The 13,695-nt window shown below is 39.1% G+C and overlaps 1 protein-coding gene across 1 annotated transcript in view; it reads right to left on the bottom strand.

Moving 5' to 3' along the window:
* Nucleotides 1-13,125, bottom strand: part of LOC103773860 (death-associated protein kinase 1-like) — a gene marked incomplete at its 3' end in the record, with an annotated part of 29,570 nt that extends 16,445 nt beyond the window's left edge. Inside the window, exons 1-3 of the mRNA XM_008941240.1 lie at nt 12,980-13,125; nt 12,003-12,224; nt 1,684-1,822 (exon numbers count right to left, since the gene is read on the bottom strand). Of these exons, the coding sequence (XP_008939488.1) occupies nt 1,684-1,822; nt 12,003-12,224; nt 12,980-13,125 (507 nt within the window). The remainder of the gene's footprint in view (nt 1-1,683; nt 1,823-12,002; nt 12,225-12,979) is intronic.
* Nucleotides 13,126-13,695: the final 570 nt, after the last annotated feature.

The raw sequence follows: 13,695 nt of genomic DNA on the forward strand, positions 1-13,695 counted from the left end.
TAACATATACTAAAAATCAACTACAGTAAATTCAGATATCTTATTGATGACAGAGTGCTGTGATTTCCACAGGGCCAAGATTTTACCTCTCTGAAAAAAAAAAAAAATTCAGTTTTCATGTGGACATGCTGTCTTCAGTAAAGACCACAGCCCCTGAGCTATGGCCATTTGAGCAGTGCTGGCAGCTTGCAAGAAACAAAGTCCTATAAACCAGTATTTGGGCTTGGTTAACATTGCTCCCTGAAAGAGGTTTCTTTCACACTGCACAAGCAATCAGGGCAGAATATTCAGCTACCAGAATTTTTTTGAGTGGTCTGGCTTACAGATTTTAAGGTTCAACATACTTAGAAAAAAGGACAAAGAGCTAGCTGTCATGTCTTTTCTAGATACACTTTATACTATGGACTTGGATTATTTTGTAACAAAGATTTGCAAAATCAGAACAAACTTATAATATAATATAATATGTCAATATTATTATGAAAGGAGCCTTGCTTCTACACTCCATCACTTCAGCTAGCATACAGAGCTAGCAATTTAGTCTCCATATCCTGTTGTGTCCCTAAGCTGAAAAGCTCTTAAATGTTCCTGGTGCTACATCCATCCTGCTCACATTGTTAAGAACTTCTGGAGTCATTAAGGACAGCTCTTCATCACCACCCTCCTTTTAACACCCTTTCCCAGTCACAGGGGCTGGTATGCACAGATGTAATTTTCTTCCTTCTCTCCCTACATTTCTAGTGCATACTTCTATTCTGCACATTTTAACTCTGGCTGCATACTTTAATTCACATATTTTCTGTATCTGGTGTAAGAATGCTTTATTACAAGCACATTGGCAAAAATCTACATTTCGTATTGTGAGATTTTTTTTCTTGCAAGACTCTATTCTCTTGCTGATTGTCATACAAAGGCCAAATATATCACTGTAGGTAATGAGGATGAGACTGGAAAATAGAACCCCTTTCAGAAGTGCATTAGCAGTGTTGTAATTATGCCTTCTTTTCCGATTACAGACATAGCTGCTGATTTCAGCAGACATCAGGTAATGTTTGCTTGTCTAACTCTGGAAAAAAAAATCTTACAAAGGAAAACATTCTGAAATCAAAACATTAAAAAAGCAAGAACTGAGTTCAAATACAAAAGCTTTTTTTTCATTACCAAAAGGATGCAATTAACACTTTTTCTAAAAAGAAACAAACGAAAAAGCCCCAAAAGCTAAAAAGGAGGAAATTATCCCCTCTGTCTACTCCACAAGAATATTTATATTTTGTGTTGTTTCCGCTTAGTACCTAAAAATAACAAGCATGTTAAGAAAAGTGTATACAACAGAAAAAAAAAAAAAAGTTGAAAAAAGGCATCCTCTTCAGAATGCCTCATGCAGATCCCATTCACATTTCATAAAATCACAATCAACATTTTTCTTTCAAGATTGCTTCCTCAGGAGGTTTTAATTTTGTCAGAAGTTGCCATTTTCCATGAAGAAACTGACATTAAAACCAGATGGGAACTATTCGTGGTTCAATACTTTCTTTTCAAAGGCTAAGCTTTTCCTTGTCTACATAGGCTAGCAAAACAAAATTACAGCCAAGATCTGCACCATGGCAAAGTTGTGGCAGGTGTTACAAAGGACTTTAACCAATGTTGCTTACAGTTGTTGAAGTTTTTATCTGCTCAACACACCTTAAGATCAAAGTGGGCAATTTGCAGAGAGTGCAGATACTCAACACCACTAAGTATCTGTTTGAGAAATTCTGTGGCTTCCTCCTCTGTGAGAGATTCCTTCTCAACTAAGAAGTCGAAGAGCTCTCCACCTGCAACACTTGGAGAGCAGAAACAAAATTATTGATGAGCTTGCTTTAACCATCAAGTTCCTTTAACTGTAGCTATTCTCAAACCACCCTTCAAAAGGATCCAAATGCTTTAAATGTTGTCACAATCAGAAAAGAAGAAAATTACTGAATTCAATACCCAAAACAGTTAGTAACTATCCCTCCTCCCCCTGAAAAGAATCTTATTTTCAAACAAAAAATGTTTCAAAACCCAAACAAACACTGTTGGCTGTATCTAAATTTAAATGAAATGAAACCCACTTACTCTCTGGGTGCATATTTAAAAGAATAAAGCTATATGCGAAGTAAGTATATTCAAAACATACTACTGTAATGAGACATAGAAAATAAAACAGGAATTGGCTCATAGTTCCAGTAAAACATTAGATTTCTACCCCCTGCACTGAAAAACACAAAATTTAAGGCTTACTTTGAAATAGTTAGCAGTAGCTCTACCACTCTTCAGTCTCTAAACTCCTCAAACCATTCAATTCTTTGCAAATATATTATCTTACTTGAAATAGTGTACTACTTTCAGAACATATGTTGCGTTTGTACTCTAACACCCTTCCTACAAGGAAAAGCCACTGCTGTCCTTCGGACTACATCCAGTAAGTGTTTTAGCTGCATGGGCAGAAAGAAGAGAGGTAAGAAGTAAAGAGGGTGCACAAGCACATGTAGATTTTTGCATTTGAGGCAGAGAAGTGAACTGAAGATGACCCTTTTCTCAGCTCGGTCTGTCAGGAGTGATAACTGTCAACAGAAAAAGAGATACTGAAGGGAATAAGATGAACATGAACTACAACCATTCTTAAAAGACAACCTATCTCCTTTCAGTTTAAGGACATACGCTGAGATGACCATCTGATGGCCCTATTATCACCTCTATTTTGCACTGTAATAACACCAAAAATAATTCAGAAAGTATACCCTAATTTAATTTGCCTTTCTGCAGGGAAAAAGTAAATCCATTAATGATTTAAAGTTCTGAAACAGTCTGGGCAAATTTCTGGAAATACATTTGACTTCATCATGTCTAGTTTTCAAGAGACTTAATCTGCATTATTGTAATGCAAATTGCATGAGAAGTGTATTTTAATGAGTTCTTGGAGCTTTCGCTGAGCTGCCTAGATGATAATGAGAGTATTGTTTTGGGTATTATTTGTGTTATAATATTTTCTGCATGAAAGCAGTTATTGAAACAAATGCCATTAAACATAAGAATTATAGACTGGAAGGAAGAGAGGTCATTTTAATAATTTTTTTCTTTTTTTTTGTAGAAACTTTAAAATGGAATTCCTAGAGAATAAATACAGTTCATTATTTTACAGAAGCTGGTCAGACACACCTTACAAATGGATACACAGGCATATTCTCTCATCTGTGCTTCTGACTGAAAAAAACAGCAAAGGGTTTTCAGTCCAAGGTCTGTACCTCAGCAGCACTTTGTGCTGATGAACAGAAACCTGGGTGGTGACATAGTGCTGGCATTTCTCTTCATTTCCAATTACTGGGCTAAGGGACTTACACATCACATGGAACTTGTTTCCACACGTTTCTAAGTGGATGTTTGCTGCAGTTGCCAGGAAGCTGTTAACTGGAGCACAACCATGCCACGCGGAGCAGGCAGGCTCACTGTGGCTCCTCCCCCAGCCATGGGCAGCTGTGGGAGCAGTCACAACAAAACTCAGCACCTTTACGCACTCAGCATGGTTTGGCACATTTTAATTCAACAGTTTATCATCAGAGTGATTTCACAGTTTCATAAGCAGATTATATATCTAGAATCGCCAGATGCATCTTGACTGGGCTTTGAGATCAATAAACGGGTTAGGACAAGCTGGTAGACACTGGCTACGTAAGCTATTGCAGTCTTCACAAACCTCCTAAAATGCTTCTGGATGCTCAAGTGTAGCCCTGTGCCTCTGCCAGGGTAACAGTCCCACTGTAAATAAACACTGCACATTTTACCACCTTCAGAGGTGGAGCCAGAGGCCAAGCAGAAAGCCTCATTCCACCAACATACCTATTGGATTTCCCATCTCATGCACAGAGGCAGTCAATCCAAAGAGGAAGAGGCAGGCACCTCCATGCATCAGCCCCTATGACTGACCTTTTCAACGCCGCCCTCTCCCAAGGAGGTTTCACTGGTTTAGTCTCCACTACAATGCCCCAGCCTCACTTCAAAGTTAGCTTTGGGGTGGCTGGGCACAAACACCCTGTTGAAGTCTTGCTCAAACCAGATCATTGTACAGGTTCCAGAGCCACAAAAACTCACTCCCTGCGTGCCTTCGGGTCTCTGAAGAGGGGTCCGTGCAGACAGTGTGTAACAGACTATTGTCAGCCACTGGTTGGATAAAGATTGCTTCCTGATGGGAGCAGAGGCAAGAGTTTCACCAAGCACTAGTGTTTCTTCCTGTACAGCACTTTGGAGTATCTGTACCTAGTACCTTCTGGAATCTCAGAGCTTCTCTCTATTCAATTCCTCTGTTTGCTGGTAGGAAGCACCACACAGCTTTCTGAGCAGTTCATCTGTGCCATAAAACAGCTCTGGTCTCCAGAACTCTAGCAAGTAACTGCTGGGCAAGAACCTTACACCCTTTCAGATTAACACAGGAACTTGATTACAGCCAAGACACAGCTAAATTCCTTTATGTCTGCAAAGCCTCTATGTTCACCTTCACATACTGTTTTCCTTTAAAGCATTATTTCTTTAATGTTCCTGTATAAAATCTGTTTACCTTTAAACTAAGTCACAATTTTGCAGTCATAACAGGTTGTTCAGAGATTTTGCTCAACACAGTAAGAATTTGTGACTGATGGAGGTCACATCTTAACCCTAAAGGACACATATTATCAACCATGTTATAAAACAGAAAGCCATGAACACTGAGTAAATCCATTTTCCACTGTTACAACACGGCTATATTTTATATTGTTTTCAAGTAGCAGAGCACATGTTTTTAGAAATGTTTTGTATAAACTTCTTCACTAAGAGCAAAGCTGGTAGGTGTTGCTTCCCTGATATTTCTAGGTGGCAGTGCTAGCTTTCCTGAACTGATACAAGTAAAATAAAGCTTCGGGTTAACTCCATTCTTTCTTACAAAATCCAACAGTGGTAAAAGCACTTCCCAGCCTTCCCAAAAGAAGTCTAACAGATCTATTTGCAATCCACATCTCTTCCTCTGGGGGAAAAAAAAAAAAAAATGTATTACACCTGTGGAAAAAGGATTTTTGGATAGTGCTTTTGGAAGATTTTTTTTTAACTATGAAATAGAATCAATCACCAGGTCTCAGAAAAAGTAATTATGGGAACCTACACAGGGAACTTAGAACCAATTAACCTTCAAAGTCAGCAAGGTTACCTCCTAACAACTCAGTCACATGCTATGTGGATCACATTGCTCATATTGTAATAGCATCTAAATGAAAATTAATCACTAAGGATTTCTGATGAAATTTAAAAAAAAAAAAAAAAAAAAAAAAAACCAAACAACTGCCACACCCCAAAAAAAAAAACAAAACAAAAAAAACCCCCAAACCTAAGTCCAAGCTAATTTGAAGAAACTTAACCAAGGAAGTTGAAGCATGGTTTAATTTACCTTGCTTAGATTTTAAAACAACATAAACTAGTAAAGTTAAAGAAGAATTCCTGAAATAATTTATTCATCTTTAAAGCAGATACAATTTGATAAATTATCTGAATTCTTCTCTAATCCAAAAATTTCTTTTGTGAATTTCCAAAAGAAATGTTTTACCTAAGGATTCTGTGGTCAAATGTCTCTTGTATGACTCCCTGCATTACTCTGAAACAGAAGTTGTCAGGCCAAGTCTAGACTGAAATATTGCCACTTCTGTTTTATTTAAGGTTAAGGGGTTTTACATCCACTTCATTTCACCACCGTTATGAATCATGAAGTTACCAAACCACTCCTGAGAATACAAAATGTACCAAATATTTTTAAGCAGTAGAACAGGGCTGCTAGCACATTACATTGCCTACCTTATTTTTTTTGCTTTATCCAGCCACCAGAAAAACCAAGGTATGTCATCACTACAGCTTGTCATTTTCATTTGTCTTATTAGCAATACCAACTGTCATGAAATCCTCGCTTTGAATGTGCCTAAACTCTTCAATTACACTGAACAAGAAGCACTGGCCACAGAAGGGCTAGCCAGAGAACACAGGCACCAAAAGCTGGACTAAGATTTAGGCAGCTAAATCCCATAAAGAAGGGGACCTGAATGCTCCTGGGAAATTTTCTCTGCACCAAAACACTGCTGGTATTTAGGTTTTCATTACTGAAGTTCCTTAAGTGCCCAGAGTCTGGATAATGCACATGGCTACCAACACTTTGGCCCTGTGGGTGCTTTAGTATTTTGATTCTGCCTAAGACATTCAAATTTAACATACAAAGAGCATCCAAGTTTAGCATACAAGAGGGTTGTGTATTTTGTTCAGGGACTGCAGATCCCAGAAATGAAGCGCTTTCCCTCCAAAATGCATGCTGTGCATTGCAGAGTCACACTAGCACTAGCCCCTTTCTTTTCAGCCCTGTCAAGCTTTCATTCTTTCCTGTCTCTACATCTTCTGTGCATCTATCTGTGGGCCTGAAATAAAGGATTTTGTAGTCAAAAGGTGGCACAACTTCTGCAGGTTAGCACTGTAGATCTTGCTCACCTGCTGTTATATCCAGCAAGCAACAAAGATTCAACCCTTCTCTCAAAATACAGTGTAAGGCCACTCAAGAACAACTTTCTTATGACTTTCAGGTAAAATTAACAAGAACCTCAGAGAGATTTCTATCAAAAAACAACTAAAAGTTAAATAAACTCTGTGCAGTCTTCAAGCTTCTCTGGCAGCCAAGCTATTATGTATGTAACAAGTTAATTTAACTCCCCAGTAAGACAGAAGAGGAATGCAAAGAGTTCATTGTTATTTGCTCTTATTTACTCTTCAGTAAGCAACTCATGATATCATCAGAATTTTTATACACAGTATATAAATTTATCATCCTTTCTTTGCTCTGTTCTGCTTTGGTTACTGTTATGAAGGTACAAATAAGGTGGCAGGTCTCTCTGACACACTGGGATGCACAGAGCTAAATAATGAAGTATACAGGAACTAACTTTTTAAAGAAGCATAAATATTGTTATTTAATGCCCAATCACTTGTAAGTTAATGCCATTGCTCTCCTTCTGAGCTAAGACAGCTTTTAAAATGCTTTCTTCTGTTTTTAAATGTTAAAATTTTAATTTATCACTCAGACCTATGCTATGAGACTTCATGACCTTCAGCTAAAATTTCTAACTCAGAAATGTAGGTATGTGTTTTGCAGAATGATGTATGAATACCTAACTCCATCCACAGTTTCTAAGTGGAAGAGTCAGCTATTACTATTAAGCTATTTTAACAAGCGAGACCATCTATATTACTTTGAAGCATTCTACAGAACTACTATATAATTTAGGGTAAGTGTGTTTATTCTTTGTAGTTGCACCAAGAAGCCATAACCAAGGCTCTACAAAGCACCAGACACTGAGTAGATTTTGTAGCTCTGCAGTCTAAATGAAGGCATAATAAAGTGGAAAGAAAAACAAATAGGAGAAATAGATTATGCATCCAAGACCAGCTGAGGAAAGAAAATAATTACCACTGTACAACAGAGTCATCTGTGTTTTCTATCTAGTCTGTGAAATGATTGCCTCAGCAGAGCTGAATGGAAATAGCTTAGTACTGCTAACACAGAATCATAGAATCCTTTAGGTTGAAAGGGACCTTCAAGATCAAGTCCAACCATTGAGCCATTAGGGCTCTAAAGTCCTCTGCTAAAACAGATCAGAATCTGTCAGGGTTGGAAGAGACCACAAGCGTCACCCAGTTCCAACCCCTCTGCCATGAGCAGGGACACCTCCCACTAGATCAGGCTGCCCAGAGCCTCATCCAGCCTGGCCTTAAAGACCCCCAGGGATGGGGCCTCAACCACCTCCCTGGGCAACCCATTCCAGGGTCTCACCACTCTCATGGTGAAGAACTTCTTCCTCGCATCCAGCCTGAATCTGCCCACTTCCAGCTTTGCCCCATTCCCCCTAGTCCCGTCGTTACCTGATAGCCTAAAAAGTCCCTCCCCAGCTTTCTTGTAGGCCCCCCTAAGATACTGGAAGGCCACAATGAGGTCACCTCGGAGCCTTCTCTTCTCCAGACTGAACAGCCCCAACTCTCTCAGTCTGTCCTCACAGCAGAGCTGCTCCAGCCCTCGGATCATTCTGGTGGCCCTTCTCTGGACACGCTCCAGCAGGTCCATGTCCCTCTTGTAATGGGGGCTCCAGAACTGGATGCAGTACTACAGGTGGGGTCTCATGACAAAGACTAGATGTTGCATCTGGCTAGAGAAGTGCTATAAAACTCTGACTAGTTCAGTTATTTGTGTGACAGAACAACAACAAAATTTACAAGGATTGAGGCTGGGCTGGCCACTAAACAAATGACAGATGCTATTAACCCCTCTCTTTTCCCAGAAGGGACCTCTTGAAGGGGAAGGGAAAGGGAGTAAGGGGAAAAGACTCATAGGCTGGAAAAAAAAATTCCTAAGACTGCTCTGATGAAACAATAAAAGAAACATGATAAGAAAATAATTAAATATATACAAGTCGCTACAAAAACAATATAGAAATCTGATAATGATGGTCACACTACTACTAATGCTGCAGGGCAGGCACTGTGGATGTTCAGACAGGACTCAGTGGCAGATGGGGAACTGGATTCAGGAATGCATGGACTGGGATTGAAGGCAGAAGGACAGAGAGAGTCCTCCTTGGAAGCTGGCCACTGAAGAAGAGCTTGACCCTCAAGTTCCCTCAGCTTTGTACTGAATATGATGTATATGGGATGGAATACCTCACTGGTCAGTTTAGGGTCATTTGTCCTGTCCACTCTTCCACACAAATGTAACTTTTTTACTTACTTCCAACCCTTTTGCTTACAGAATTCCAACGTGGTACTCAAGATTTAGCACTGACCTTGGTCTCCTGCGTAAGAAAGAGCCTTTCTGCATACCAGTCCTTAGTAGTAACACTGAACATGGAGCATTACCACTGCCAGAAGCAGACACTGCCTGCAAAGATCTGCTGTTAACTTCAGAAAGTGCAGTCATTCAGAACTGGGAAGTAAAAATCACTGAACAAAGAATTTGTTCTTTTTTAGCTCAAACCAGCACACTACTACAAAATTAGATGAGAAAGAGGCAGTGTCTTCCAGTCTGTATGTAATATGGATTACCTACAAGGATGATGGAGTCCAGAGTGGGAATTTCAAAGGTTATTTCCAAATCAAGGAGACACTTGCCACTGAGTAACATGTAGAAATAAGAAAATATGCCTGTTTCCTCTAAATATAACAACAGAATGTAACAGAGTAAGGCTCAAGGATATCTCATGCTTGTGTATGACTACTAAATCTTTTAAGGAAGCATTTAATTTTAAAAATTTCAGAAATTAAATGTTTTGTAATTCTTTTTTTGGTAGGTCAGTTCCCTGGCACAAGGTAGGTGTGAGGGAAACCTCCAAACACTTCTGTGGTTAAAGTTTTTGCTGTGCAGCTCTGTTTTTCATTCTTTGTTGTGAAGACCTTGCCTTTGCAATAATTAACTAGCTGCCCACATATTTCTGCATACAAATCACCACCTCAAATACTTTGCTGGCCGGTGTATTCACTGTGAGGGAATGAAGTGAAAACTTTTAAGTCAGTCGTTCATCTCTGACAAACAGCTGGTTGATAATGCAGAAAAATGTATAGAAGGTTGCATGCAATACTGAAAACCTCTTGCTGAATCAGGAGATAGAGATCAATAATGAACAGGCACAGACACTGCTACCCTGATACTGTGCACATTAACGCTTGGCAGCCACCAACCAGCAGCTGCAGTGGCTTGACGTCTGTGGGCTGCAGTTTCTACAAAAAACAGAAACCAGAGAGATACTTTTCCCCACCACTTCTTGTGTTACTATGGTTGCTTACTAATACAAAATCAGTGTTTCTGCTGGATCTCTGTTTTGCTATGTATTTCTCATACATAGCTGGCTGGAATGTTGCTTTTAGTTTCTCTCTAAATTCTAAAAAATATAAGTAACACAAAATCCTGTCTGTATGTGGTATACTGTTTCAGCTTGTAGTCATAAAAGAAAACAATTACCAAGAAAAAGACTATGTTCTAATCAGAAGGGAAAATGGTCACTTAGGATGGATTCTGAGGACAGCATAACAGGTTGTTTAATAAGGTTTCAGCTTTATTTCTGTTTGTTTGAACTGGTTTTGTAAGAACAAAGACCATCAGGGGAGTAGATCCCTAAGCAAAACCTGAATATTAGAACATTAGAAGGAACGGATAACATACTTAAGTGTCTAAGCATGCAATTAAAACAACAATCTATTGCCTTTTCTATAGCTTTACATAGTATCACACTGATCTTGAGAATTACAAAACTTTACAGCAATTATTGTATTCCGTTTGGAAAGGGATCACTAACGTGACATCTTTTCCTCTTCAACTCTCTAATGAAATAAACATGTTACCTTTGTAATATTGCAAACAGCACTGCTTTAATTTGAAAGACTCACATAGCAATTGGGAAAAGTCAAAAAAAAAAAAAAGTCTCCAACTGAAACTATATGGGACTGTTAACTAGGCAAAAGAATTAGCTAAGCTGCAATGCAGACAGTTTGCTGAGTTTCACACTATCAAGCTTACCAAATATTTACATGCAATGTCAGAAGCAGATACTGAATTCAGTGAATGTTAGCGGCTACACAGACACAGACCTTGCTGTAACCCTGCTGCCAAAAGAGCTATCCGGGGAGGGTGGTGGGGGAAGCAGGGAGGAGGGACCAGAACGTCCCAATTCTTTCTACCATTGTCCAGGACTACCCAGTCTTCCTCAGAGCTTTCCAGTCCAGACACTGGCCTGATTTCATCTGGACTGATTACAGAGCAGAACGAAAGCACTGCAGAAACAGTGATACACTGACAGTGAGGTTATAGACAGAAAAAATGTGAGAGTTAGTATCAAGTGGGGAGAGGAAGAACCATCAGACTACTTTCGCTGTGTATTCATGACATGTTTAAAGAGTTCTGAACAAAATCCAGGAGTACTAGATATTCTGACATGAATATAAGGAAATTTTACTTCATACGGAATGTTGATTCAGCTCTTTAAAAAAACAAACAAACAAACAAACCAAAAAACCACCTTGCTTAAATTATCCAAAGTTGACAAACTAACAGAAGCATGAATTTCTGGAAAAAAAAAACCCAGCTTAGACTACAACAAGCATTGAAGTAAACCATCACATGTTGGACTTACAGTACAAAACTAGGTTGTAAAATGATGAAGCAGCATCATGCATGTATATACCATGTAAAAGAAAAAACTCCAGAAGTTACTTCCCAGTTTTGTTTTTAGATCTATCCTCTAAATTTAGACACATGTTACTGAAAGCATGCAACACTGATACGGTAAGTGGAAATAGAATTTACCAGAACTAGTAAACAGGAAGAAGACAACATATACAAGAAAAAAAAATCACATGAACAGCCAAGGGAAAGACATAAGCACTGCCCAAGATCCTGGTACCAGATAATTTGCTTGCATGAAATTCTAATTATTCTAAAGCACATTTAACTGATACAGAGCAAGTACAGCAATACTATAGTGTCAGGCGTGTAAACTAAGTAAAGACATGCACGTCCCACCAGCAGGCACTGCCAAACTGTAACGGGTGAGTAATGCTGAACTTCTAAACTTGCAAGCTTTGAGGAACTTGAAGCCGGGTTTGACACAAGGCAGAAGTATTCTCTGCTGACATGTTTACCTTAATCCATTAGCAATAACCTTGGATGAAAGATGAGAAATAAACCAAGGATTTGAAAGTTCAGTTTACATTTTAACAGGACAAAGCTTGGAAAATCCTGTTCTCTGTTACTCAGATTAAAAAAAAGAGAAAAAGCATTCAGTGATGCTACTTTACACCGACATAAAACACAGTTAAATTTCCTAAACTAACCTCCACTCAGAATCTCTATTTTCTCTTACCTTCGAATAGGTTTATCTAAAAGAAGTCCCCATACAAACAAACATTCCATTGCTCTTCCCCAGGTCTCTAGAGCTACTTACAGTTCCAGAATAAGAATGACATCTGTTTTGTTCTCATAAACATCATGCAGCATGATCACATTAGGATGTCGAATCTCTTTTAGTATGCTGACTTCTCGCTCGATATCTTCCCGGCTTACTCCACGCCGGCTGGATTTTGTTCTCCGTTTCTTGATAAATTTTGCTGCAAATTGCTGACCAGTGCTTTTCTCACGGCATTTTTTCACTACAGCAAACTGCCCACTAAAAAATTAAAAAATAGAGGAGGGAAAGAATGAAGATGAGTGTTTGATTCGTTTATAGAGTTGAGAGTATCCTTTATTTACTGCAGTGGTAGAAAAACTCTGAATAACCAACTCAGCTAAAGTATATGTTTGCTTTTTATGCAATTTAGAATAATACCTGAAAAGAAACCCTGGAAGAGGCAGAAAGGGTAAATTAAGTTACCACTTTTATGTCACACTAATGTAGATACATACAATTTCAGCATATCCATAACTAAAAGATAACACCTATGTACCATTGGATTTTTGACAAATACGTGCATCGGTGATTACTGGGAAAAACTGTTTCTGGATTTCTACTTTCATGTGCATGTTGAGAATAATTTTTTTTTTGTTCTGCAAGAGACAGTCCTTAGTTTCTTCCAGTCTGTATGAACTGTGAATATTCACCTTATTCTATCCTCAATGTTTTGTTTTGTTTTGTTTTTTTTCCCAAAAAGTTTTTGAAAAGATATTGCCTTTCAGGATGCTGCTTTGGTTTTTAGTATTAAAAGCACTGGCTAAATACAGAATATGAAGAATTACAGTTATTGAATCATCTTGTTAAGTAGGAAGAGTTTGAAGGTGTGATGGTTTAAGAATTCTGTTTTCCCTGGTGGGCGGGTGAAGCTCTGAAATCTGAAGGGAGGAGTATGTGCTAACTCAGGCTACACCCAGCTCCGTCCCCAGGGGCAGGCCTGAATGAGAAGAGGTGGAGACCTGTTCTATTCCCACTCCCCCTTTCCGTTTTCATCATTTCCTGTTGGGAACACTATAAAAGCAGAAGCATTTGGGCCTTTCTCTCTCTCTGCTCCTGGACTTTGTCCGGAAAACATGCTGTTCCCTTCTGCTGCAGTTTGCCATGTGTGACTGGTGGCCATCTTGGGATTTGGGCCTTTGCTCCAAACTCATTTTTCATCTCCATCTATGCCTGAGGGCTTTCAATACATATCAATCCATAGGAATCCAGCACTGGGAGTTTTAGCACAGCACCCAGTTTTGTATTTTGGACCTTGTTACCTCTGTAATCTGTTTACCCTGTTAAATCCTACCCTTTTTTCCCCAGTTTCGCTTTCCCCTTAATTCCTGTAAAACATCCCTTATCTCCAGTGAGTTTACATTTGTTCTTGCCCTCCGCTTTTTGCTTTCTGTTCCCTGTTAAATAATATATTTTATTTTTAATCAACTTCCAGTTGGTGCAAAGCTTCTATTAACCCTGCCTGCCTTTGTTTATCTCTCTACCTGGGGAAAACTGAGGGAGAGGGAGGAGGAACACAAATTCTGCTCTGTGGGGTCCTGCCCTTGAGACCCTTTAAATGGAGCTGTTCAGGAGACTGACAGCTCCCTCGGGAAGTGGTCCTGAAGGGCAAAGGAGTCCAGAAAGGCTGGATACTCTTCAAGAAGGAAATTTTAAAGGTGCAGGAGCAGGCTGTCCCCGTGTTCAGAAAGAT

The sequence above is a fragment of the Merops nubicus genome, unplaced genomic scaffold, assembly GCF_000691845.1.
Source record: "Merops nubicus isolate BGI_N331 unplaced genomic scaffold, ASM69184v1 scaffold7145, whole genome shotgun sequence".
Classification (NCBI taxonomy): Eukaryota; Metazoa; Chordata; class Aves; order Coraciiformes; family Meropidae; genus Merops; species Merops nubicus.